This window comes from Electrona antarctica (assembly GCF_951216825.1).
Source record: "Electrona antarctica genome assembly, contig: scaffold_213, whole genome shotgun sequence".
NCBI classification, from domain to species: Eukaryota; Metazoa; Chordata; class Actinopteri; order Myctophiformes; family Myctophidae; genus Electrona; species Electrona antarctica.
Genome location: NW_027637035.1, coordinates 118889 through 145203, shown reverse-complemented (window position 1 = coordinate 145203; position 26315 = coordinate 118889). Strand labels below are relative to the sequence as shown.

The 26315-nt window shown below is 44.4% G+C and overlaps 2 protein-coding genes across 2 annotated transcripts in view; both read left to right on the top strand.

The window, feature by feature from the left end:
- Positions 1 to 23950, top strand: part of LOC306919220 (uncharacterized protein) — a 49751-nt gene extending 25801 nt beyond the window's left edge. The window contains exons 6-9 of the mRNA XM_079532040.1: positions 19739 to 19847; positions 20087 to 20214; positions 20301 to 20683; positions 23332 to 23950. Of these exons, the coding sequence (XP_079388166.1) occupies positions 19739 to 19847; positions 20087 to 20214; positions 20301 to 20683; positions 23332 to 23455 (744 nt within the window). The 3' untranslated portion in view covers positions 23456 to 23950. The remainder of the gene's footprint in view (positions 1 to 19738; positions 19848 to 20086; positions 20215 to 20300; positions 20684 to 23331) is intronic.
- LOC306919217 (GTPase IMAP family member 8-like) lies at positions 13824 to 19277 on the top strand (the record flags this gene model as incomplete). Its single annotated transcript, XM_079532037.1, has 4 exons — positions 13824 to 14196; positions 16366 to 17049; positions 18554 to 18945; positions 19272 to 19277. The coding sequence occupies 4 exons, from the start codon at positions 13824 to 13826 to the stop codon at positions 19275 to 19277; spliced, it is 1455 nt and encodes a 484-aa protein (XP_079388163.1).
- Positions 23951 to 26315: the final 2365 nt, after the last annotated feature.

The following is a 26315-nucleotide window of genomic DNA, read 5'->3' as shown; positions in this document are numbered from 1 at the left end:
CTCCCCGTGTCCCCTAGGGTAGATACCCTCACATGTTCTCCCCGTGTCCCCTAGGGTAGGTACCCTCACATGTTCTCCCCGTGTCCCCTAGGGTAGGTACCCTCACATGTTCTCCCCGTGTCCCCTAGGGTAGGTACCCTCACATGTTCTCCCCGTGTCCCCTAGGGTAGGTACCCTCACATGTTCTCCCCGTGTCCCCTAGGGTAGGTACCCTCACATGTTCTCCCCGTGTCCCCTAGGGTAGATACCCTCACATGTTCTCCCCGTGTCCCCTAGGGTAGATACCCTCACATGTTCTCCCCGTGTCCCCTAGGGTAGGTACCCTCACAAAGGGGAAATGAACTGGTCGGAATAACGTGTTCCTTCCACGCGCTACGTCCAACTAGGGAAACTCCCCCCTGTCAGGTGAAAAGAAGCAGCTTGGACTCCTCATGCATAGAAGGAAGCATGAGGTCAGTCCGCTGCCCCCCCAGGTGGTCAGAGTAAGTGTAGCACCCAGGATTATGGCAGGGGTGGGCCACTTTGACGATGGAGAGAGCCATTATATTTCCATACTCACTCCAGAGGACCACATTGCATGCCCAATGTGAATCCTGATGCCTGTCAGTCACAATGTGGGACAGACAGGGTCTCAATGTGAACACTGATGCCTGTCAGTCACAATGTGGGACAGACAGGGTCTCAATGTGAACACTGATGCCTGTCAGTCACAATGTGGGACAGACAGGGTCTCAATGTGAACACTGATGCCTGTCAGTCACAATGTGGGACAGGGTCTCAATGTGAACACTGATGCCTGTCAGTCACAATGTGGGACAGGGTCTCAATGTGAACACTGATGCCTGTCAGTCACAATGTGGGACAGACAGGGTCTCAATGTGAACACTGATGCCTGTCAGTCACAATGTGGGACAGGGTCTCAATTTGAACACTGATGCCTGTCAGTCACAAAGTGGGACAGGGTCTCAATGTGAACACTGATGCCTGTCAGTCACAATGTGGGACAGGGTCTCAATTTGAACACTGATGCCTGTCAGTCACAATGTGGGACAGACAGGGTCTCAATTTGAACACTGATGCCTGTCAGTCACAATGTGGGACAGGGTCTCAATTTGAACACTGATGCCTCTCAGTCACAATGTGGGACAGACAGGGTCTCAATTTGAACACTGATGCCTGTCAGTCACAATGTGGGACAGTGTCTCAATTTGAACACTGATGCCTGTCAGTCACAATGTGGGACAGACAGGGTCTCAATGTGAACACTGATGCCTGTCAGTCACAATGTGGGACAGACAGGGTCTCAATGTGAACACTGATGCCTGTCAGTCACAATGTGGGACAGACAGGGTCTCAATTTGAACACTGATGCCTGTCAGTCACAATGTGGGACAGGGTCTCAATTTGAACACTGATGCCTGTCAGTCACAATGTGGGACAGACAGGGTCTCAATTTGAACACTGATGCCTGTCAGTCACAATGTGGGACAGACAGGGTCTCAATTTGAACACTGATGCCTGTCAGTCACAATGTGGGGCAGGGTCTCAATGTGAACACTGATGCCTGTCAGTCACAATGTGGGACAGACAGGGTCTCAATGTGAACACTGATGCCTGTCAGTCACAATGTGGGACAGGGTCTCAATTTGAAGGGACGCCTGAAAAGCCTTGGAAATGAGGGACTTTCCCATGCAAAGGGGGACGTCTGGTCACGTGTGTGTGTGTGTGTGTGTGTGTGTGTGTGTGTGTGTGTGTGTGTGTGTGTGTGTGTGTGTGTGTGTGTGTGTGTGTGTGTGTGTGTGTGTGTGTGTGTGTGTGTGTGTGTGTGTGTGTGTGTGTGTGTGTGTGTGTGTGTGTGTACCATTTACAGCAACAATGACGTGTTGTGAGTGACATCATCAGTGACATCATCAGTTGTGTACTTTTATCCACATGAATGATTGACACTTTCCTCTTGATTGACAGGATTGACCTGACGGTGGAGGAGTGACGTTTACCGTCTGGACTCATTTCTACAACACTTTAATAAGGTAACACTCTGAGTGACACCTGTCAATCATTACTAATCATTACTAATGCCATTAAATTAAGTTTTATAGATTATAGTAAATGGTGGATGTGCATTACAGGGCTGCCCAAAAGGGAGATATAATCTCCACCTGGCTCGCTGATAACAAACCATCTTTACACCTGGGAAAAACTGAATCCATTCTATTTGGATCAAATAGTAATCTCAGCTAGGCTGATCGCGTCTTGATTAGAGTGCGTGGCAATATTATCACACGAAAAGATTAAATTACCTACCTAGGTTCCATCCTGGAGGCAAATCTTCCCGGTGATTAAAATGGCCACCAACGTCATCAAAAAAAGTCAACCAAAGAACAAGATTCCTTTACAGGATCTCCTCACTGGTCAACAAAAACACCTTGAAGACCCTAACAGGAGCCCTCGTACAAGGTTTCTCTTCCTCCTGGTACCACAGCACCTCAAAGGCCCTTAAAACAAGGCTCCAGACTTCCCAAAACAAACTGGTCAGGCTACTACTTGGCCTCACTCCCCGAACCCACCTCACCCCTGCACACTTTGACAGGCTGGAATGGGCTTAGGGTTGACGACAGAGTACAGCATCTTGCAATGGGTCTGGTCCACATGATTCGATACGGTACCCTCACATGTGCTCCCTGTGTCCCCGCCTAGGGTAGGTACCCTCACATGTTCTCCCCGTGTCCCCTAGGGTAGGTACCCTCACATGTTCTCCCCGTGTCCCCTAGGGTAGATACCCTCACATGTTCTCCCCGTGTCCCCTAGGGTAGGTACCCTCACATGTTCTCCCCGTGTCCCCTAGGGTAGGTACCCTCACATGTTCTCCCCGTGTCCCCTAGGGTAGGTACCCTCACATGTTCTCCCCGTGTCCCCTAGGGTAGGTACCCTCACATGTTCTCCCCGTGTCCCCTAGGGTAGGTACCCTCACATGTTCTCCCCGTGTCCCCTAGGGTAGATACCCTCACATGTTCTCCCCGTGTCCCCTAGGGTAGATACCCTCACATGTTCTCCCCGTGTCCCCTAGGGTAGGTACCCTCACAAAGGGGAAATGAACTGGTCGGAATAACGTGTTCCTTCCACGCGCTACGTCCAACTAGGGAAACTCCCCCCTGTCAGGTGAAAAGAAGCAGCTTGGACTCCTCATGCATAGAAGGAAGCATGAGGTCAGTCCGCTGCCCCCCCAGGTGGTCAGAGTAAGTGTAGCACCCAGGATTATGGCAGGGGTGGGCCACTTTGACGATGGAGAGAGCCATTATATTTCCATACTCACTCCAGAGGACCACATTGCATGCCCAATGTGAATCCTGATGCCTGTCAGTCACAATGTGGGACAGACAGGGTCTCAATGTGAACACTGATGCCTGTCAGTCACAATGTGGGACAGACAGGGTCTCAATGTGAACACTGATGCCTGTCAGTCACAATGTGGGACAGACAGGGTCTCAATGTGAACACTGATGCCTGTCAGTCACAATGTGGGACAGGGTCTCAATGTGAACACTGATGCCTGTCAGTCACAATGTGGGACAGGGTCTCAATGTGAACACTGATGCCTGTCAGTCACAATGTGGGACAGACAGGGTCTCAATGTGAACACTGATGCCTGTCAGTCACAATGTGGGACAGGGTCTCAATTTGAACACTGATGCCTGTCAGTCACAAAGTGGGACAGGGTCTCAATGTGAACACTGATGCCTGTCAGTCACAATGTGGGACAGGGTCTCAATTTGAACACTGATGCCTGTCAGTCACAATGTGGGACAGACAGGGTCTCAATTTGAACACTGATGCCTGTCAGTCACAATGTGGGACAGGGTCTCAATTTGAACACTGATGCCTCTCAGTCACAATGTGGGACAGACAGGGTCTCAATTTGAACACTGATGCCTGTCAGTCACAATGTGGGACAGACAGGGTCTCAATGTGAACACTGATGCCTGTCAATCACAATGTGGGACAGACAGGGTCTCAATGTGAACACTGATGCCTGTCAGTCACAATGTGGGACAGACAGGGTCTCAATGTGAACACTGATACCTGTCAGTCACAATGTGGGACAGGGTCTCAATTTGAAGGGACGCCTGAAAAGTCTTGGAAATGAGGGACTTTCCCACGCAAAGGGGGACGTCTGGTCACGTGTGTGTGTGTGTGTGTGTGTGTGTGTGTGTGTGTGTGTGTGTGTGTGTGTGTGTGTGTGTGTGTGTGTGTGTGTGTGTGTGTGTGTGTGTGTGTGTGTGTGTGTGTGTGTGTGTGTGTGTGTGTGTGTGTGTGTGTACCATTTACAGCAACAATGACGTGTTGTGAGTGACATCATCAGTGACATCATCAGTTGTGTACTTTTATCCACATGAATGATTGACACTTTCCTCTTGATTGACAGGATTGACCTGACGGTGGAGGAGTGACGTTTACCGTCTGGACTCATTTCTACAACACTTTAATAAGGTAACACTCTGAGTGACACCTGTCAATCATTACTAATCATTACTAATGCCATTAAATTAAGTTTTATAGATTATAGTAAATGGTGGATGTGCATTACAGGGCTGCCCAAAAGGGAGATATAATCTCCACCTGGCTCGCTGATAACAAACCATCTTTACACCTGGGAAAAACTGAATCCATTCTATTTGGATCAAATAGTAATCTCAGCTAGGCTGATCGCGTCTTGATTAGAGTGCGTGGCAATATTATCACACGAAAAGATTAAATTACCTACCTAGGTTCCATCCTGGAGGCAAATCTTCCCGGTGATTAAAATGGCCACCAACGTCATCAAAAAAAGTCAACCAAAGAACAAGATTCCTTTACAGGATCTCCTCACTGGTCAACAAAAACACCTTGAAGACCCTAACAGGAGCCCTCGTACAAGGTTTCTCTTCCTCCTGGTACCACAGCACCTCAAAGGCCCTTAAAACAAGGCTCCAGACTTCCCAAAACAAACTGGTCAGGCTACTACTTGGCCTCACTCCCCGAACCCACCTCACCCCTGCACACTTTGACAGGCTGGAATGGGCTTAGGGTTGACGACAGAGTACAGCTCCCTGTGTCCCCGCCTAGGGTAGGTACCCTCACATGTTCTCCCCGTGTCCCCTAGGGTAGATACCCTCACATGTTCTCCCCGTGTCCCCTAGGGTAGGTACCCTCACATGTTCTCCCCGTGTCCCCTAGGATAGGTACCCTCACATGTTCTCCCCGTGTCCCCTAGGGTAGGTACCCTCACATGTTCTCCCCGTGTCCCCTAGGGTAGATACCCTCACATGTTCTCCCCGTGTCCCCTAGGGTAGATACCCTCACATGTTCTCCCCGTGTCCCCTAGGGTAGGTACCCTCACAAAGGGGAAATGAACTGGTCGGAATAACGTGTTCCTTCCACGCGCTACGTCCAACTAGGGAAACTCCCCCCTGTCAGGTGAAAAGAAGCAGCTTGGACTCCTCATGCATAGAAGGAAGCATGAGGTCAGTCCGCGGCCCCCCCAGGTGGTCAGAGTAAGTGTAGCACCCAGGATTATGGCAGGGGTGGGCCACTTTGACGATGGAGAGAGCCATTATATTTCCATACTCACTCCAGAGGACCACATTGCATGCCCAATGTGAACACTGATGCCTGTCAGTCACAATGTGGGACAGACAGGGTCTCAATGTGAACACTGATGCCTGTCAGTCACAATGTGGGACAGACAGGGTCTCAATGTGAACACTGATGCCTGTCAGTCACAATGTGGGACAGACAGGGTCTCAATGTGAACACTGATGCCTGTCAGTCACAATGTGGGACAGACAGGGTCTCAATGTGAACACTGATGCCTGTCAGTCACAATGTGGGACAGGGTCTCAATTTGAACACTGATGCCTGTCAGTCACAATGTGGGACAGACAGGGTCTCAATTTGAACACTGATGCCTGTCAGTCACAATGTGGGACAGGGTCTCAATTTGAACACTGATGCCTTTCAGTCACAATGTGGGACAGACAGGGTCTCAATTTGAACACTGATGCCTGTCAGTCACAATGTGGGACAGACAGGGTCTCAATGTGAACACTGATGCCTGTCAGTCACAATGTGGGACAGACAGGGTCTCAATGCTAACACTGATGCCTGTCAGTCACAATGTGGGACAGACAGGGTCTCAATGTGAACACTGATGCCTGTCAGTCACAATGTGGGACAGGGTCTCAATTTGAAGGGACGCCTGAAAAGTCTTGGAAATGAGGGACTTTCCCACGCAAAGGGGGACGTCTGGTCACGTGTGTGTGTGTGTGTGTGTGTGTGTGTGTGTGTGTGTGTGTGTGTGTGTGTGTGTGTGTGTGTGTGTGTGTGTGTGTGTGTGTGTGTGTGTGTGTGTGTGTGTGTGTGTGTGTGTGTGTGTGTGTGTACCATTTACAGCAACAATGACGTGTTGTGAGTGACATCATCAGTGACATCATCAGTTGTGTACTTTTATCCACATGAATGATTGACACTTTCCTCTTGATTGACAGGATTGACCTGACGGTGGAGGAGTGACGTTTACCGTCTGGACTCATTTCTACAACACTTTAATAAGGTAACACTCTGAGTGACACCTGTCAATCATTACTAATCATTACTAATGCCATTAAATTAAGTTTTATAGATTATAGTAAATGGTGGATGTGCATTACAGGGCTGCCCAAAAGGGAGATAGAATCTCCACCTGGCTCGCTGATAACAAACCATCTTTACACCTGGGAAAAACTGAATCCATTCTATTTGGATCAAATAGTAATCTCAGCTAGGCTGATCGCGTCTTGATTAGAGTGCGTGGCAATATTATCACACGAAAAGATTAAATTACCTACCTAGGTTCCATCCTGGAGGCAAATCTTCCCGGTGATTAAAATGGCCACCAACGTCATCAAAAAAAGTCAACCAAAGAACAAGATTCCTTTACAGGATCTCCTCACTGGTCAACAAAAACACCTTGAAGACCCTAACAGGAGCCCTCGTACAAGGTTTCTCTTCCTCCTGGTACCACAGCACCTCAAAGGCCCTTAAAACAAGGCTCCAGACTTCCCAAAACAAACTGGTCAGGCTACTACTTGGCCTCACTCCCCGAACCCACCTCACCCCTGCACACTTTGACAGGCTGGAATGGGCTTAGGGTTGACGACAGAGTACAGCATCTTGCAATGGGTCTGGTCCACATGATTCGATACGGTACCCTCACATGTGCTCCCTGTGTCCCCGCCTAGGGTAGGTACCCTCACATGTTCTCCCCGTGTCCCCTATAGGGTAGGTACCCTCATTGTTCTCCCCGTGTCCCCTAGGGTAGGTACCCTCACATGTTCTCCCCGTGTCCCCTAGGGTAGATACCCTCACATGTTCTCCCCGTGTCCCCTAGGGTAGGTACCCTCACATGTTCTCCCCGTGTCCCCTAGGGTAGGTACCCTCACATGTTCTCCCCGTGTCCCCTAGGGTAGATACCCTCACATGTTCTCCCCGTGTCCCCTAGGGTAGGTACCCTCACATGTTCTCCCCGTGTCCCCTAGGGTAGGTACCCTCACATGTTCTCCCCGTGTCCCCTAGGGTAGGTACCCTCACATGTTCTCCCCGTGTCCCCTAGGGTAGGTACCCTCACATGTTCTCCCTGTGTCCCCTAGGGTAGGTACCCTCACATGTTCTCCCCGTGTCCCCTAGGGTAGGTACCCTCACATGTTCTCCCCGTGTCCCCTAGGGTAGGTACCCTCACATGTTCTCCCCGTGTCCCCTAGGGTAGGTACCCTCACATGTTCTCCCCGTGTCCCCTAGGGTAGGTACCCTCACATGTTCTCCCCGTGTCCCCTAGGGTAGGTACCCTCACATGTTCTCCCTGTGTCCCCTAGGGTAGGTACCCTCACATGTTCTCCCCGTGTCCCCTAGGGTAGGTACCCTCACATGTTCTCCCCGTGTCCCCTAGGGTAGGTACCCTCACAAAGGGGAAATGAACTGGTCGGAATAACGTGTTCCTTCCACGCGCTACGTCCAACCAGGGAAACTCCCCCCTGTCAGGTGAAAAGAAGCAGCTTGGACTCCTCATGCATAGAAGGAAGCATGAGGTCAGTCCGCTGCCTCCCCAGGTGGTCAGAGTAAGTGTAGCACCCAGGATTATGGCAGGGGTGGGCCACTTTGACGATGGAGAGAGCCATTATATTTCCATACTCACTCCAGAGGACCACATTGCATGCATGTCGTAGCAATTTGCTATATTTGACTTGAAATCCTGAATAATGTTTTGTTATTTTTAATTGGGATCCTGAAAAGTCATTTTAACTAAATACAAATATATTGGACATAAAAAAGACTAAAATTTTTTGTAATACTACTCAGCAAGCTACTAATAAAGTTAAGCGTTATGTTAAACTTTGGCTATTGAAAAATAGCAGATCTACAAACTTGTAGGTCTGCTATTTTTGAAAAATCGTTAAAATGTGCCTCAAATCTTTCAGAAAATTGTCATGATTTAGAAAACTTTTTTTTTTAAATTTCGACGTCAGGCCTGAATGGGTTAATCCGTAACATAATCGGAATCGGCCATATCGGTATCGGATCGGTCTCAAAATAATACAGATTATTTAATCGGTTTTCACCAACAAAAACATTAAAAAATGATTCTACATGTAATGTGTGTACTCATCTCATTCAGTATAGTCAGTTGTGAGAACAGACACAGAGTACATGCTATTTATTTATTGATAGAATACTTTATTATCAGGCTTTGGGCCAAGAAGCCCTTACAGGGCCTATAGGCTTGTTTCCATTGTGGTCCTCTGTAGAATATCGGAATCGGTCAGAATCGGTATCGGCAGGTATGACCCTGCAAATCGGTTATCGGTCATAATTTCATTATCGTGCAGCACTATTATTTTTCGGTGTGTAGATCTTGCTGAGCTGGTCATTTTGAAAGTGTGTCTCAAGTCAAAGTGTGGGGCAGCCCTGATGTACAGTTTACTGTACTGTACTGTACTGTACTGTACTGTACTGTACTGTACTGTACTGTACTGTACTGTACTGTACTGTACTGTACTGTACTGTACTGTACTGTACTGTACTGTACTGTCATCCAATTTACAATGTAGGCTTTTAGCAGACGCTCTTAATCCATAGTGATTTAACATGAAGTTAAGACATCCAGTTATGAACTGTTCACTCTGCTAGTGTGTCAAACTGTACCGGAGCATCAGACTACCCATCACGCTATATGTCTATTGTCTGCACTAACATTACACTGATGAAAAACAAAATAAAACATAAATAAAATAAACTGTGTCTCCACATCATATGAACTGACGAAATGAATTAAAACAATATAAACTAACAGCTCTCAATCCAGCAGACTGAGTGCAGGAATGTTGATATTGTCAATGTTTGCTGTTTAGTTTGTTCTGGTCCAAAACATGGAAGTCTAAAATGTCCACTTATGGATAAGAGTGAATGGATTGGTATAAAACTTACTGAACACCAGTGGTGGAAAAAGTACTCACATGTTTTACTTAAGTAAAAGTACCAATACCGCCTTGTGGAACTACTAAGGGGCGACTCACACCTTTCGATCTAGCATACAACATTGATGCATGCTTGTTGTATGAATGTTGTAAGTGTCATGGCCGCCCCAATGCATTTCCAATGGAAGTCACATGGTTTGATACAACATTTTGGACTACAAGCTGTTGTATGGCTTTCGGCTGTGTTTCGACTGCGCCCCTCCCCCTCATACAACACAAATGTTGTGTCAAACCATGTGACTCCCATTGGAAATGCATTGCGAGCTTGCATCAGCTATACATCTCATACAACAAGCATACAGCAATCTGTTGCGACCGTGTGAGTCGCCCCTAAGTCTGGAATTAAAAATGTACGTTTTGGTGAAAACGTACCAAAAGTAGAAAGTACTCATTATGCAGGATATCCCACAAGTTCATCTTTTGAAACTCTAGCGGATCTACAAGCTCACAATGATCTACAAGCTCACAATGATCTACAAGCTCACAATGCCACGGTGCCGCATTGTGAGCTTGTAGATCTGCTATTTTCAAATGGACGAAATGTATATATAGGGCTGACGTGGGAGTGGCAGCGGTGGCCGAACGGTTTGCGGAGCGGTCTTGATACCGGAAGGTCGCCAGTTCGAATCAGCGGTCCGACACGTTAAAATTACCACCGCTGAAGTGCCCTTGAACAAGGCATTGAACCACTACCATGAAATGTTCTATGAGCAGGGCCTGGCTGTAAACAAGTTCTTGAGCTTAGCCCAGATACCCTGGGTAAATATAGTAATCATTTCATTTCATTCTTCTTGTAGTAATAATCAGAATCTACTAAGTAAAGTAGACTAGAGGTTTCTAATAATTGTAGTGGAGTCAAAGTACAATATCTGCCTCTGAGATGTAGTGGAGTAGAAGTAACATTATTGGAAATTGAAAATACAAATACCTCAAAATTGTACTTACAGTAAATGCAGTTATTGAGTACATGTATACTTTCCACCACTGCTGAGCAGGTTCCATAATGAATGCTCATCACCTTGTCTCTGGCGCCCCCGTCAGGCCAAAGTCTCACACATACATACATGTGTGTCTGGAACAAGCTTCACAAAATGTTTATACATCACTTCTATGACATCATTAGCTCAGTTCTGGACAATGTGTTGTTTTTCTACTATTGTTTATAAATCACTTCTCTGAGGTTCAACTTATGTAACTTAGATAGATGTAGACATAGCACTATTTAGTATACGCATAATTTCATTATATAGATATTCCACTGTTAGGTTCTTAGCTTACGTAGAATCCATGATGACTATTTATATGTATGTGATGTATTACGATGTGTTGTTCTATTGTTCTATTTCTATGTATGTGATGTATTACCATGTGTTGTTCTATTGTTCTATTTCTATGTATTTGATGTATTACCATGGGTTGTTCTATTGTTCTATTTCTATGTATGTGATGTATTACGATGTGTTGTTCTATTGTTCTATTTCTATGTATGTGATGTATTACGATGTGTTGTTCTATTGTTCTATTTCTATGTATGTGATGTATTACCATGTGTTGTTCTATTGTTCTATTTCTATGTATGTGATGTATTACGATTAGAGCTGGGACTCGATTAAAAATTTTAATCTAATTAATCAGAGGCTTTGTAGTTAATTAATCTCGATTAATCGCATTTTAATCGCATATCATTATTTGACCCGAGAACAGTGAGAAAGCTATTTTTTCAAATGGATTTTGGTATACTAGTGAATCAATGAATAGTGAATACATAAGTTTAAGCAATAAAACATTGTTTTTGTAGTAATAATAGGGGTAATAAATTATAATAATATCTCAAATGTAATAATTTATATAAAGCTTTTCTGAGTACACAAAAATGCTTTACAAGGGGGACATGATAAATCAAAAACAACTTTATTAGAGGAAAAACACTAAGGAATTAAATAGATGAAATGGGGTGGGGGCATGTCTCTGAGTGTTTGGGGAATGCATTCCACAGGGTTGGGGGGGGCTTGGTGCAGCAAAGTGACATGACCATAACAAAGCACCTCTGTGTTTCTTCCGTGGACATACAGTAACAGCCATTAACAGATTTTACATTTTATTTGGCCATAACCGTTTAGTTAGAAACCATGTCATCTGGTCGGGTCCTTGAATTGCTACTGGTAGTTGGAATAACGTTAGCTCTGATCCATAGTGTTAGGAGGAAAGTAGGCTTTCACATATTTTGTTGTGCTAAAAACGAGGGGCTGCACAGCCTGCACTTCCGTGGGTGTGAGGGGAAAGGATCAAATGAAGTACCATAGAACTCCTCCTGAGTCCTAACTACACTAAGGACCAGAGCTACTGTTGTTGACGTTAGCTTCCAGGCTAGGCTCGGTGCAACATGTTTCGCATCGAGCCGATACTGGAGGCTTGACGAGGTGCGGTCTTCGGTGATATGCGAATTCTTTATTGAATAATTGCACACAACTGTGCTGTAATCCACGCTATCATCGGATAGCCTTTTAAATCCTATTTCCAATCCACGGGGACAAGCAAAGTGATCTCAGCGGCTTCCCCCGGTCTGGTGAACTGTCTGGTGGTGTTATTGTTCCCCCAATGCTGCTGGGGCATACCATTCTAAAAGGGGGTGGTTTCCACTCCCTGTAACAACGGACACTTCACTCGGTGAACTGGGTGGTGCGCCGGTCCATCTGAAAACTGTCCAGTGACAACGTTCCGCGGTGAAAAAAATAGTGCGATTAAAATGCGTTAATTTTTTTAACGCGTTCATTTTTCTGTAGTTAATTAATCTCAATTAACGCGTTAAAGTCCCGGCCCTAATTACGATGTGTTGTTCTATTGTTCTATTTCTATGTATTTGATGTATTACCATGGGTTGTTCTATTGTTCTATTTCTATGTATGTGATGTATTACGATGTGTTGTTCTATTGTTCTATTTCTATGTATGTGATGTATTACGATGTGTTGTTCTATTGTTCTATTTCTATGTATGTGATGTATTACGATGTGTTGTTCTATTGTTCTATTTCTATGTATGTGATGTATTACCATGTGTTGTTCTTGTTTACTGTAAATCACTCTGGATTAAGAGCATCTGATAAATGCATAAATTGTAAATTAGGTCAGTTCTGGTCAATGTGTTGTTTGTCCTACTCTTATCTTCAACATTGTAACTGTTTTTATGCATTTATCTTGTGTTTTAGTTGAGCTGTCATTACTGATTCATGCTTTATTTATCTTGTGTTTTAGTTGAGCTGTCATTACGGATTCATGCTTTATTTATCTTGTGTTTTAGTTGAGCTGTCATTACGGATTCATGCTTTATTTATCTTGTGTTTTAGTTGAGCTGTCATTAAGGATTCATGCTTTATTTATCTTGTGTTTTAGTTGAGCTGTCATTACTGATTCATGCTTTATTTATCTTGTGTTTTAGTTGAGCTGTCATTACGGATTCATGCTTTATTTATCTTGTGTTTTAGTTGAGCTGTCATTACTGATTCAAGCTTTATTTATAATTAGTGATTTATTGGTGACTGCTGTGTTTCTATTGTATTCTTACCACGGCTGTCCCTCGTTGTTCTCTGAGTTTAAATAGAGGTTATAATGATACTGTATGGTTTATTAATGTCATTAATATATATATTAATGATGATTATTATTATAGGTGTTTCCAGTTCGCTACAATGTGGAAACGTGACGTTGGCTCAGAATGGAGGAAACAACAGAGAGGGATTCAGACCAGCAGCTCTTCAGCAGGTGAAACTGTGTGTGTGTGTGTGTGTGTGTGTGTGTGTGTGTGTGTGTGTGTGTGTGTGTGTGTGTGTGTGTGTGTGTGTGTGTGTGTGTGTGTGTGTGTGTGTGTGTGTGTGTGTGTGTGTGTGTTATTAAAAAAAAGTCTCATCTGTGATCTTTATCAACATTGTTTATTTTTCCAACCAGGGAAGAACAGCGTTCCGTCAGAACTGAGCATTGTTCTGATCGGGGGAAGACATGGATTTGAACCCAGTGGAAAGAGTTCAGTAGGAAACATCATCCTGGGCAGAGAGGCTTTTAGAACAAACACATTCACATCTCAGAGTGTCATGAGACAAGAGTTAGTGTCAGGGAGACAGGTCAGTGTGGTCGACACTCCAGGATGGAGTTCTGATCTACCCCTAGATCTGACCCCAAAACTGACCCAGTTAGAAATCCAACGGAGTGTGAGTCTGTGTCCTCCAGGACCACATGCCTTTGTCCTAGTGGTCAGATTGGACCCCCCATATGTAGGAACAGGGATGTCAGCAGAGGAACATGTGAGATTCCTCCTCAGTGACACAGTGTGGAAACACGCTATTGTGGTGTTCACTGTAGCTGATAAAAACAACATGAGACCTGATCTCATTAGATCTTACTCTGATTTAATATATCTCACAGAGAAATGTGAAGGTCGCTTCCATGTCCTTGACATCAGTGACAGAGGAGATGGTGGTCAGGTCACAGAGCTGCTGCAGAAGGTAGATCAGATTGTCCAGAGTAATGGTGGTCACTATGAGACAGAAGAACACGTCTCAGAGGAACTGAAGGAGAAGGAGAGAACTATCAGAAGAAGAGCAGAACAAAGGAGGACACACGCCCAGAAACAACCAACTGGACCTCCAAAACACATTGGTAAGTGTTGTTTTGTTTACTTTGCTTCAGTTACAATTGGCTATTTATTCTAAATTGCATGTTTCTGGAGGAGACTGTACAGTTTGTTTGTTGTTTCATTAAAAATAAATAGATTTATTTTGGACCCGTTGTTTGGAAACAGTGGTTTAACCCTTTAAAACCAGGAGAGCATCTGTGTCATTTTAGTGTTGGCTATTCAAAAAATCTGATCTACAAGCCCGTCACTTTGTGCCGCGCTGCAAGCCTGTAGATCAGTTATTTTTAACAATCGTGAAAGTGTTGGAAACATATTATTATTATTTATTTTTTAACTCAAATGTTCCCTCCTGGGGGTCCCTGGCACTAAACATCTTCAGATGGGGGTCCCTGGCACTATACATCTTCAGATGGGGGTCCCTGGCACTATACATCTTCAGATGGGGGTCCCTGGCACTATACATCTTCAGATGGGGGTCCCTGTCACTAAACATCTTCAGATGGGGGTCCCTGGCACTATACATCTTCAGATGGGGGTCCCTGTCACTAAACATCTTCAGATGGGGGTCCCTGGCACTATACATCTTCAGATGGGGGTCCCTGTCACTAAACATCTTCAGATGGGGGTCCCTGGCACTATACATCTTCAGATGGGGGTCCCTGTCACTAAACATCTTCAGATGGGGGTCCCTGGCACTATACATCTTCAGATGGGGGTCCCTGTCACTAAACATCTTCAGATGGGGGTCCCTGGCACTATACATCTTCAGATGGGGGTCCCTGTCACTAAACATCTTCAGATGGGGGTCCCTGGCACTATACATCTTCAGATGGGGGTCCCTGTCACTAAACATCTTCAGATGGGGGTCCCTGGCACTATACATCTTCAGATGGGGGTCCCTGTCACTAAACATCTTCAGATGGGGGTCCCTGGCACTATACATCTTCAGATGGGGGTCCCTGTCACTAAACATCTTCAGATGGGGGTCCCTGTCACTAAACATCTTCAGATGGGGGTCCCTGTCACTATACATCTTCAGATGGGGGTCCCTGGCACTATACATCTTCAGATGGGTGTCCCTGGCACTATACATCTTCAGATGGGGGTCCCTGTCACTAAACATCTTCAGATGGGGGTCCCTGTCACTATACATCTTCAGATGGGGGTCCCTGGCACTATACATCTTCAGATGGGTGTCCCTGGCACTATACATCTTCAGATGGGGGTCCCTGTCACTATACATCTTCAGATGGGGGTCCCTGGCACTATACATCTTCAGATGGGGGTCCCTGACACAGTTTAAAACATGTTTTGACAACTACTGGTTAGAAGGAATTTGTAGAATCGTTCTCAGGTGTTCAAGGGTTAAACATGCTAAAATCTAAAAGTTTCCCAAAATAGTGAAAATAGAAGATCTACAAGCTCACAACTCGCCTCGTGTTGGATCCCCAGTTCAAATATGATTATGTTGGGGGGTCCCCATTGAAATATGATTATTTTGGGGGGTCCCCAGTTGAAATATGATTTTTTTGGGGGGTCCCCCAGTTCAATATGATTATTTTGGGGGGTCCCCAGTTGAAATATGATTATTTTGGGGGTCCCCAGTTCAATATGATTATTTTGGGGGTCCCCAGTTCAATTTAATTATTTTGGGGGGTCTGAATCACTGGTTTTGTTGAGGAAAAAATTATTATAAAAACATATAAAGGTGAATAGCCGATCTACAAGCTCACAACACGGTGCAACATGACACGTTGTGAGCTTGTAGATCAGCTATTTCCCCAGAATAGGGTTAATGTGGTTAAGCACTTTATACTTCATCATTATGACAAATAGCGAAAATAGCCGATCTACAAGTTCACAACGCGTTGCAATGGGACGCATTGTGAGCTTGTAGATCAGCTATCTTCATTTTTTTGGCGAACTTTTTTTTAACAATAACATTTCACCAACAAATAAAATTGTAGATCTTCTATTTTCACTACTGTAGTGTGAAGCAGGTCGTTATATAACAGCAACAATGTATTTTGTAATGTGACAAATGTGAAAACAGCTGATTTACAAGCTCACAATGTGTCATGTTGAGAAGCAATATGAGCTTGTAGATCGGCTATTTTAGCTTTTAAAACAAAAACAAAAACGTTGAAGATGTTGTTAAACAAAGTGAAAGTAAACAATGTTTTCTCTGACAGGACGGACCGACCTCAGGATTGTGGTGTTGGGAAGGTGGGAGTCTGGGAAGAGTTCAGCAGGAGACACCATTCTGACAGGAGGTGGTTTTCAAACTGAACTGAGGTCAGTGCAGTGTGAGGTGAGACAGGGCAGCGTAGCAGGGAGACATGTGACAGTGGTGGACTCACCAGGCTGGTACTACAACCGTCCACTACAGGACACCTCAGAGATGGACAGACTGGAGATCCAGGACAGTGTGTGTCTCTGTCCTCCTGGACCACATGCTGTTCTTCTGGCCGTTCCTCTTCGTGAAGCATTCACCAAAGCACAGAGAGTAGCATTAGAGGAACACATGAGCCTTCTGCCACAGAGCCTCTGGAGTAACTCTATAGTTCTGTTCACCTATGGAGACCGTCTGGGAGAACGAAGCATTGAGCAGCACATTGAGGCTGAAGGAGAAGACCTCCGCTGGCTTGTTGAACGATGTGGGAACAGGTACCATGTCTTCAACAACAAGAAGAGAGATGTCAGTCAGGTCACACAGCTTCTGGAGAAGATAGATGAGATGTTGTCAGGAAACACAGGTGGACACTGTGAAGTTGATGGAGACGTTTGTGAGAAGAGGTCAGCGAGGAAGAGGAAGATGGAGGAACGTGTCCAGACACTGACCAGGAAACTGACCGCTCTGAACACTCTGCCTGAAGGTAGTCTGTCTGTCTGTCTGTCTGTCTGTCTGTCTGTCTGTCTGTCTGACTACATCTAAAATTAGAGGAACTGAGAGAATAAACATCAGTAAAGCAGCAACTCATAAAGTATTTATGTAAATATTGTATTGATTTTTGGTTTGTATTCTCAATGTTAATGAATTAATGTTATTAATAATTCATATAACTCTAAATTCATATAACGCTGAATTTCACCAGTGTTAAGTAGCACAATGTGTCACATCGCAACACGTTGAGAGCTTGTAGATCGGCTATTTTTGAACAAAGTAACCAGTAACTAAAACTGTAAAATAATAACTGTAGTGAAGTAAAAGTATAATATTTCCCTCTGAGATGTAGTGGAGTAGAATTATGACGTATCAAAATGGTAAAGTAAAACTACCTCACATGTGTACTCACTAAGTACATCACCTGAGTAAATGTACTTAGTTACTTTACACCAGTGGTTCTCAAAGTGGGGTCCGGGGACCCCCAGGGGTCCTTGAGGGGGTTCCAGGAGGTCCCACTGCAACATGTTCCATATGTTATACGTTGGTTAGTCATTAATAGTCACTTTGTGCTGCGCTGTGTGTGTGTGTGTGTGTGTGTGTGTGTGTGTGTGTGTGTGTGTGTGTGTGTGTGTGTGTGTGTGTGTGTGTGTGTGTGTGTGTGTGTGTGTGTGTGTGTGTGTGTGTGTGTGTGTGTGTGTGTGTGTGTGTGTGTGTGTCAGGAGAACGTCAGAGTCTATCAGATGTCAGGTTGGTGTTGGCTGGAGGGAAGCAGGCTGACAGGGACACAGCTGGAAACCGTATTCTGCAGCAGGATGTGTTTACAGAAACTCTATGGAAGGTGAGTAATAATTATGATCTGAATGAGATGTTATAATGAATGATCTCACAGTAAACACTAAAGACATTTAATATAAATGTTTTATGATGATAATGTGAAAGTATCTGCTGTCATGAATGTTGAACCACTTCCACCCTGGTGTCCTAATCATTTTACATACCCCCCCCCCCCCCCCCCCCCCGTCACTATATTGCTCACAACCTGTCACTTATAGGGACACATTGTGAGCTTGTAGATGATGATCTGCTATTTTCGAAAAGCCAAAACATGAAATAGGGCATTACACCCTTCAGAGCCTTTCTCACAGATTTACCCCTTATGACTAAACGTTTTGGCCATTTCTTTAAGTGTAGTAGAAGTAATAATTATCAAACCATTTAACAAGTACATTTTTCTGTGATCTGTATTAGCTAACTGTCACTGTTAGCTATTCTGTTTAATTACATATAGTATCTCTATTCCGATAGTGATTATTAATTAAGACTAACATACAGTAAACCTCATTATTATTATTATTATTATTATTACTATTATTATGACTAACATACAGTAAACCTCATATTCCAGGAGTTTAAAACCCAGCCTAAACTGACAGAATGTGTCAGACAACAGAGACGAGTTGCTGACAGAACAGTGAGTGTGGTGATGTGTCCAGACTGGTCGACTACACCTCCATCCCAGAAGACCAAAGACGTCCTTCTACACGGTGTGACTCTGTGTTCTCCTGGACCCCACGCTGTCCTGGTGACGGTCGATGTCGAGTCCAGATTCTGTGAAGCTGACAGGAGATCAGTGGAGGAACACATGGAGCTGCTGGGGGACACAGTCTGGAGACACGCTCTGGTTCTGTTCATGTGGGGATACTGGCTGGGAGGGAGACGTGTTGAGGAGTACATCGAGTCTGAAGGAGAACCTCTGAGGAGGATCCTGGAGAAATGTGGCTACAGGTACCATGTTCTACATGGTGTCAAGTGGGACATTTCAGAGGTAACACAGCTGATGGAGAAAACAGAAGACATGGTGACGAGGAACAGAGGACACTTCAAGGTGGGACATGAGACAAACATGACACTGTTTGAAAGACTGAAAATAAATAAAACATTTACTGCTGAAGAATGATAAGATAATGTATTAATCCCTGTGGGGGAATTCAGATGTCTAGCAGTAAGTGTAAAACACAAGACGGGTACAGATGAGAGTAGAGAGATAAGAAATATAAATAGAAGCCGTTAACAAAGACATGGTAATAATATGAGTTGAGAAACAAAATAGGGTACGACAATATTGTAATTCAGCGATTTGATCTGGAAAGTTTAGTTTAGGAAATGTGTGCCCTGTGAACTACCTTGAATTAAACAGTGTCTGACGTGTAGAAGTGAGGATGGAATATCACATTTCATACAGATAGTGTGCGTCTGTGCGTGCGTGTGTGTGCGTGTGTGGGTGCGTGTGTGTGCGTGTGTGGGTGCGTGTGTGTGCGTGTGTGGGTGCGTGTGTGTGGGTGCGTGTGGGTGCGTGTGGGTGCGTGTGTGGGTGCGTGTGGGTGCGTGTGTGGGTGCGTGTGTGGGTGCGTGTGGGTGCGTGTGTGTGCGTGTGGGTGCGTGTGCGTGTGTGGGTGCGTGTGTGTGCGTGTGTGGGTGCGTGTGTGTGCGTGTGTGGGTGCGTGTGGGTGCGTGTGTGTGCGTGTGTGGGTGCGTGTGTGTGCGTGTGTGGGTGCGTGTGTGTGCGTGTGTGGGTGCGTGTGTGTGCGTGTGTGGGTGCGTGTGGGTGCGTGTGTGTGCGTGTGTGGGTGCGTGTGTGTGCGTGTGTGGGTGCGTGTGTGCGTGTGTATATCCTGCAGACTGAATTCTACATACTGACCCATAACCCACGTGGGACGTGTCTGATCATCAACAACGAGATATTCTCTGGGAAGCCGAGCGATCGACCAGGAACTCTGAAAGACGAGGGTTTGTACCCTTGCTTTAGTAATCAGATCTAATTAGTTACTGATAGTCAGTCAATAAAGGCCTTTGCTTTAGTGATCAGATCTAATTAGTTACTGATAGTCAGTCAATAAAGGCCTTTGATCAAAGTCTACATTTGTCTATATTTCACATGCTTTGATGATATATAAAAACGCGATCTATCTCCTCCCTCTCTCTCTCTCTCTCTCTCTCTCTCTCTCTCTCCTCATGGTGTCACACAGAGGAACTGAGAAAGGTGTTCTCCAAGCTGGGCTTTGAGGTGGAGGTACGCACCAACCAGACAGCGAATGACATCCGTCGTGTGTTGAAAGAACTGGGAGGACAGGATTTCAGGGAGGCAGATGCTTTGGTATGAGGTGTTCTTCTCCACAGGTGTCAGTATTTTACTGTGCATTGGCCTGTTTCCACACATTGATTCTGCCTCTCTGACATCAGGTGGTGTGTGTGCTGTCTCACGGCAACAAGGGATGCGTGTTGGGTTCGGATGGTAAGGAGGTGTTGCTCAAAAAACTGATGGAGCCCTTCAGAAGCAGGAACGCACCCACCTTGGCAGGGAAGCCCAAGCTGTTCTTCATCCAGGCGTGCCAGGGGAGCGACTCCCAGCAGGGGGTGTTGCTGCCACCCCCGACACCCAGCGGGGGACAGGACGACACACTACAGGAAGACTCTGTCTCGTTACACCAGGAAATGGTTCCAGACGACGCAGACTTCCTGATGGGCATGTCGACCGTGGAGGATTGCAAAGCATTCCGGAACATTAAGAATGGTTCCATCTACATCCAGGAGCTGTGCAGACAGCTTGAAAGAGCAGCAGTCAGGTGAGACGGAGCTTTCACTGATCAGTGGATCAAAAACAATACATGTTTCTGTTCTTAGTTCTTAACTGGATATTTCACTTAAAAAAAACTTTTGGTAATTTCATCGTCTACTCAGGCTTATGTGAACACCACAGACAGTTTTTAAGTTGCTCGATTCAGTATTTAGATATTTGATATTAATTTTAGCTGCCCCGCCCCCTTCTATATAATCCCATTGTAACAGAAAATACCTGCGTCCTTTTTTCTGGTGACTGATAATGAGATTTTATTTCATTTACCGTTTTCAAAAGAATTAAAGGGATATCCCATTTATTTATTTTGTTTACAAAATAAGCCAATGGGAGGAGAGTACCAATAGATTATTTTATCAATCCAGTGATAAAATCAATACAGTAATTCAAAGTTTTACATTTACAAAATGCAATACAACATCTACATAACATGTCAAAGGGGACATGATTTATTCACTAAGACAAAATAAATGTCATGAACACTAATCAGGGGTGAATTTCACCCGGCCAATTATATATTTGTAGTTTTCATAATGTTGCTGATGTCTGAGGTGGGCGGGTCTTTCAGTACCTTCATGATGCTCAGTGACATCATAATGTTGCTGATGTCTGAGGTGGGCGGGTCTTTCAGTACCTTCATGATGCTCAGTGACATCATAATGTTACTGATGTCTGAGGTGGGCGGGTCTTTCAGTGCCTTCATGATGCTCAGTGACATCATAATGTTGCTGATGTCTGAGGTGGGCGGGTCTTTCAGTACCTTCATGATGCTCAGTGACATCATAATGTTGTTGATGTCGTTGTTGAGGTGGGCGGGTCTTTCAGTACCTTCATGATGCTCAGTGACATCATACTGTTGCTGATGTCTGAGGTGGGCGGGTCTTTCAGTACCTTCATGATGCTCAGTGACATCATAATGTTGCTGATGTCTGAGGTGGGCGGGTCTTTCAGTACCTTCATGATGCTCAGTGACATCATAATGTTGCTGATGTCTGAGGTGGGCGGGTCTTTCAGTACCTTCATGATGCTCAGTGACATCATAATGTTACTGATGTCTGAGGTGGGCGGGTCTTTCAGTACCTTCATGATGCTCAGTGACATCATAATGTTACTGATGTCTGAGGTGGGCGGGTCTTTCAGTACCTTCATGATGCTCAGTGACATCATACTGTTGCTGATGTCTGAGGTGGGCGGGTCTTTCAGTACCTTCATGATGCTCAGTGACATCATAATGTTGCTGATGTCTGAGGTGGGCGGGTCTTTCAGTACCTTCATGATGCTCAGCCAAGAGGAGAATTAGCAAGAGAGGCCAACTTTGCTTTACTTCCTGTATCTGCGTGAGGTGGGCGGTAACATTATTAGGAGACAGGAAGAATGTTGGAGTCTATTCATTTCCAATGGGAGAGTGAACGTGAACACAGCTTCTGAACCATTCCTTAACTCCATGGTCACTGAACTAAATACTGGACCAAATCATCACAAGGCACACAATATTTACAAGATATTCATAGTAAAATGGCTTCTTTTAGCGAGACAAATCAGGAGAAAATCTACTTTGTTAATGACATTTCTTTATCCCAGCAACAAACTCTCGCGAGATTTGAGATGAGTCTGGAAGCCTCTCTCTGTCCATCTGCAATTTCACGGACAACACATAGGGGGCTCTGACCCCATATTTAAGATGATAATATGTGAATATTAAAATGTGAAATGAATGGACATAAAACGATTAGAAATTATCCTTATGTGCCCAAATTAGAGCTGGCATACTTGGTTTGCATATTGAGACAGGCAGATATGCAGGCACGGTTGAGGAGGATAGATTATGTAGTGTGTGATCTAAAGGAAATTGAAAATGAAAAGCATTTCGTTTTTTATTGTCCATTCTACAACTCTATTAGGGAGAGATAGATCCAAATCATGAATTTATATTGTTGGAGGACTTCGAGAAACTAAAACAACTATTTCAAAAGTACACCTTGTCAGTTGTTTTCAATGTACTTTGTTAAATGACTTGTCAGTGTTGTTGTCTTCTTCTTCTATCAGGTTTCATGGCGGTTGGCAAACCTAAATGGTGCATTACCGCCACCTACTAGACTGAGTGTGGAAACAGTGTTGTTGTCAGGGGGGGAGGGTGGAGGTCGGGGAGAAGCAAACCACGCCTACTATATTTAGGAGAACATTTGTAGGCTTTGTGTACCATTTCGCCTCTAGTGGCTCCAATGAAGTTGGCCCATCTTCATACATAAACCATCTTTGTGCTCAGTGACATCATAATGTTACTGATGTCTGAGGTGGGCGGGTCTTTCAGTACCTTCATGATGCTCAGTGACATAATGATGTCTGACGTGGGCGGGTCTTTCAGTACCTTCATGATTCTCAGTGACATCATAATGTTGCTGATGTCAGAGGTGGGCGGGTCTTTCAGTACCTTCATGATGCTCAGTGACATCATAGAAGGTAGGTTTGTTTCCTCCAGTGAAATCGGTTCTCCGCATTTAACCCCATGTCTTGGATCGGTGAGCCACAGTTTCAGGGCGGACACTCTAACCACAAAGGCCACAAGCCGTCTGGTGAAATACACATCTGTGAAATGTCCTAAATGTCGACCTGTTCTACTCCACTGTTTCCTGACAGCGGAGAAGACATTCTCAGCGTCCTGACGGCCGTGAACCGGGAGGTGGGCAGAACACAGACGAACATACAAATGCCAGAAAGCCGTAACACCCTGACCAAGACACTCGTCCTCAAATTCATCTGAGACAGCGAGACCGTACAGCTTCCAAGTATGACCACACGTTGACCATTTCTCTACTAGATGCTTCATATTAGTTTCGTTTATGAAGTGGGAAGTCTCGTCTTGTTTTTAAAAGTGCCTTAAACCATAATCATGACTTGTCAGTGACGTATCACGGACACAAAGCAATAACACACAGCTGAATTCGGCGATTGACCAATCAGAATCAAGCATTCAACCAAGCCGTGTAATAATGACAAATAAACCTTCTTGATTCTATGACCATATTAATATTACTATAAGGAAATGTACCTGATCTTTGGAGTTTGGGTTCAAAGGTCACAAGTATAATCTCCAGGGAGCTTTAGGTGAAGTTAGAGACCTTTTATGTCGACATTCTTCAATTCATGTTTTATTTCTTTTTCTCACACCTGTGATTGATATAAACTGATCTAAGGAGTTGATTATAGTCTTCTTTTGTTTTTTTACTAAACGGAAACCAGCCAATCAGAATGAAGGAATGAGACTAGCTGTTTTCAACCTACCCTAAAGGACCAGATACAACTAAAGGATGTCTCCTTTAGTTGTTTGTTTTGTATTTTTTTGTATTTTTCTATAATGTATATACAGTAGATTATGTAACTTTTGAAAATGTTAATTTTGGTTCATGTTTGGGTCATGGTCGAGGCTACATTGTTTTTTTTGTTTTTTTAAATCACACTTGTGTGAAGTGAGCAGTGCCTATAATCATAATGATGACGTATGGTGATGTCGACAGACAGACAGACAGACAGACAGACAGACAGACAGGGCTGTCCATTGGAGCGGCTGCACTGCTCAAAATGTATTTTCATTGGATTGTTCCGTTTTTATTTCTGATATGGATCTCCCCTGGGTCTGAAATAAAGGATAATTGAATTAAATCTTATTGAATTATTGGAATTAGACAATGTTGTTTTGGAAATGTATTCTGTAAGGTTATAATTTACAACTCTGGCATTGAGCAGATGCTCTTAATCCAGAGCGATTTACAGTAAGCAAGCAAGAACAACACAAGGTAATACATCATGTTTTACATCATGTTGTACATCACATTGTACATCATGTTGTACATCATGTTGTACATCACATTGTACATCATGTTGTACATCACATTGTACATCACATTGTACATCATGTTGTACATCATGTTGTACATCACATTGTACATCACATTGTACATCATGTTGTACATCACATTGTACATCACGTTGTACATCATGTTGTACATCATGTTGTACATCACATTGTACATCATGTTGTACATCACATTGTACATCACATTGTACATCATGTTGTACATCATGTTGTACATCACATTGTACATCACATTGTACATCACGTTGTACATCATGTTGTACATCATGTTGTATGCTGGTGGTATGTAAATCATTGGACCAGCCTACACGTGACACATGGTGGCCATCGACTGGGTTAGGATCAGGGCTGGGAGAGAGAGGGCCACTATAGTTCCACACTCACTCCAGAGGACCACTATAGTTCCACACTCACTCCAGAGGGGCACTATAGTTCCACACTCACTCCAGAGGGCCACTATAGTTCCACACTCACTCCAGAGGGCCACTATAGTTTCACACTCACTCCAGAGGGCCACTATAGTTTCACACTCACTCCAGAGGGCCACTATAGTTCCACACTCACTCCAGAGAGCCATTATAGTTCCACACTCACTCCAGAGGGTCACTATAGTTCCACACTCACTCCAGAGGGCCACTCTAGTTCCACACTCACTCCAGAGGGCCACTATAGTTCCACACTCACTCCAGAGGGCAACTATAGTTCCACACTCACTCCAGAGGGCCACTATAGTTCCACACTCACTCCAGAGGGTCACTATAGTTCCACACTCACTCCAGAGGGCGACTATAGTTCCACACTCACTCCAGAGGGGCCACAGTGCATATTACTGTCGTAGCAATAATAGCCGATCTACAAGCTCTAAACGCGTCGCAATGCGACACGTTTTGAACTATTTGAATTGAAATCCTGAACTATTTTCTGCTATTTTTTTTATTGGAAACGTGAAAAGGAACATTTTTTATTTAACTTCAAAATGCCTTTAATTATAGTCATGTTAACTATATGAGAAAAAAAGAAAACAGAAAGAACATTGGACATAAAAAAATACTAACATTTGAATACTACTCATTAAGCTCATCTACATTTAGACTGAAGTCATTAAATTGCGTCATGTTTGGAACTGTAACAGCTGAAATCAACACTATATCAGTATTCTGATATTAACCTGAGGGCAGTGGACTTTGTTCTCCCAACTCCACGACCTCTGACCTCTCTGTTCTCTCCTCCAGATACCATGACCTCTGACCTCTCTGTTCTCTCCTCCAGATACCATGACCTCTGACCTCTCTGTTCTCTCCTCCAGATACCATGACCTCTGACCTCTCTGTTCTCTCCTCCAGATATCATGGCCTCCTGCAGGAGAAAACTGACACACTGATTTTATTTTTATTTTTTTACACACCATTAAAATGTTCTTATTTTGATCATAAATAAGACCCAATTACTGAATGTCAGTCTCAGGGCTTTCTTCAGAATATGACAGTTATTTAAACTACGACACGATACATTATTATTATTATTATTACTAATGGGCCTCTTTGTGGACAGGACATTTATTTTTTATTTTGTTTTAATGTTTTTTTTGTGGCTTTCGCCATTATTGTATATTTCTTATGGAGGGACAGAGTAGGCTGACAGGAAATGGGGAGAGAGATGGGGGGGGGGGGGGGGGGGGGGGGTGCATGGCATGCAGTGAGGGCCGTCGGGATCGGGAGTCGAACCCGCGGCACACTGCCGGACTGGG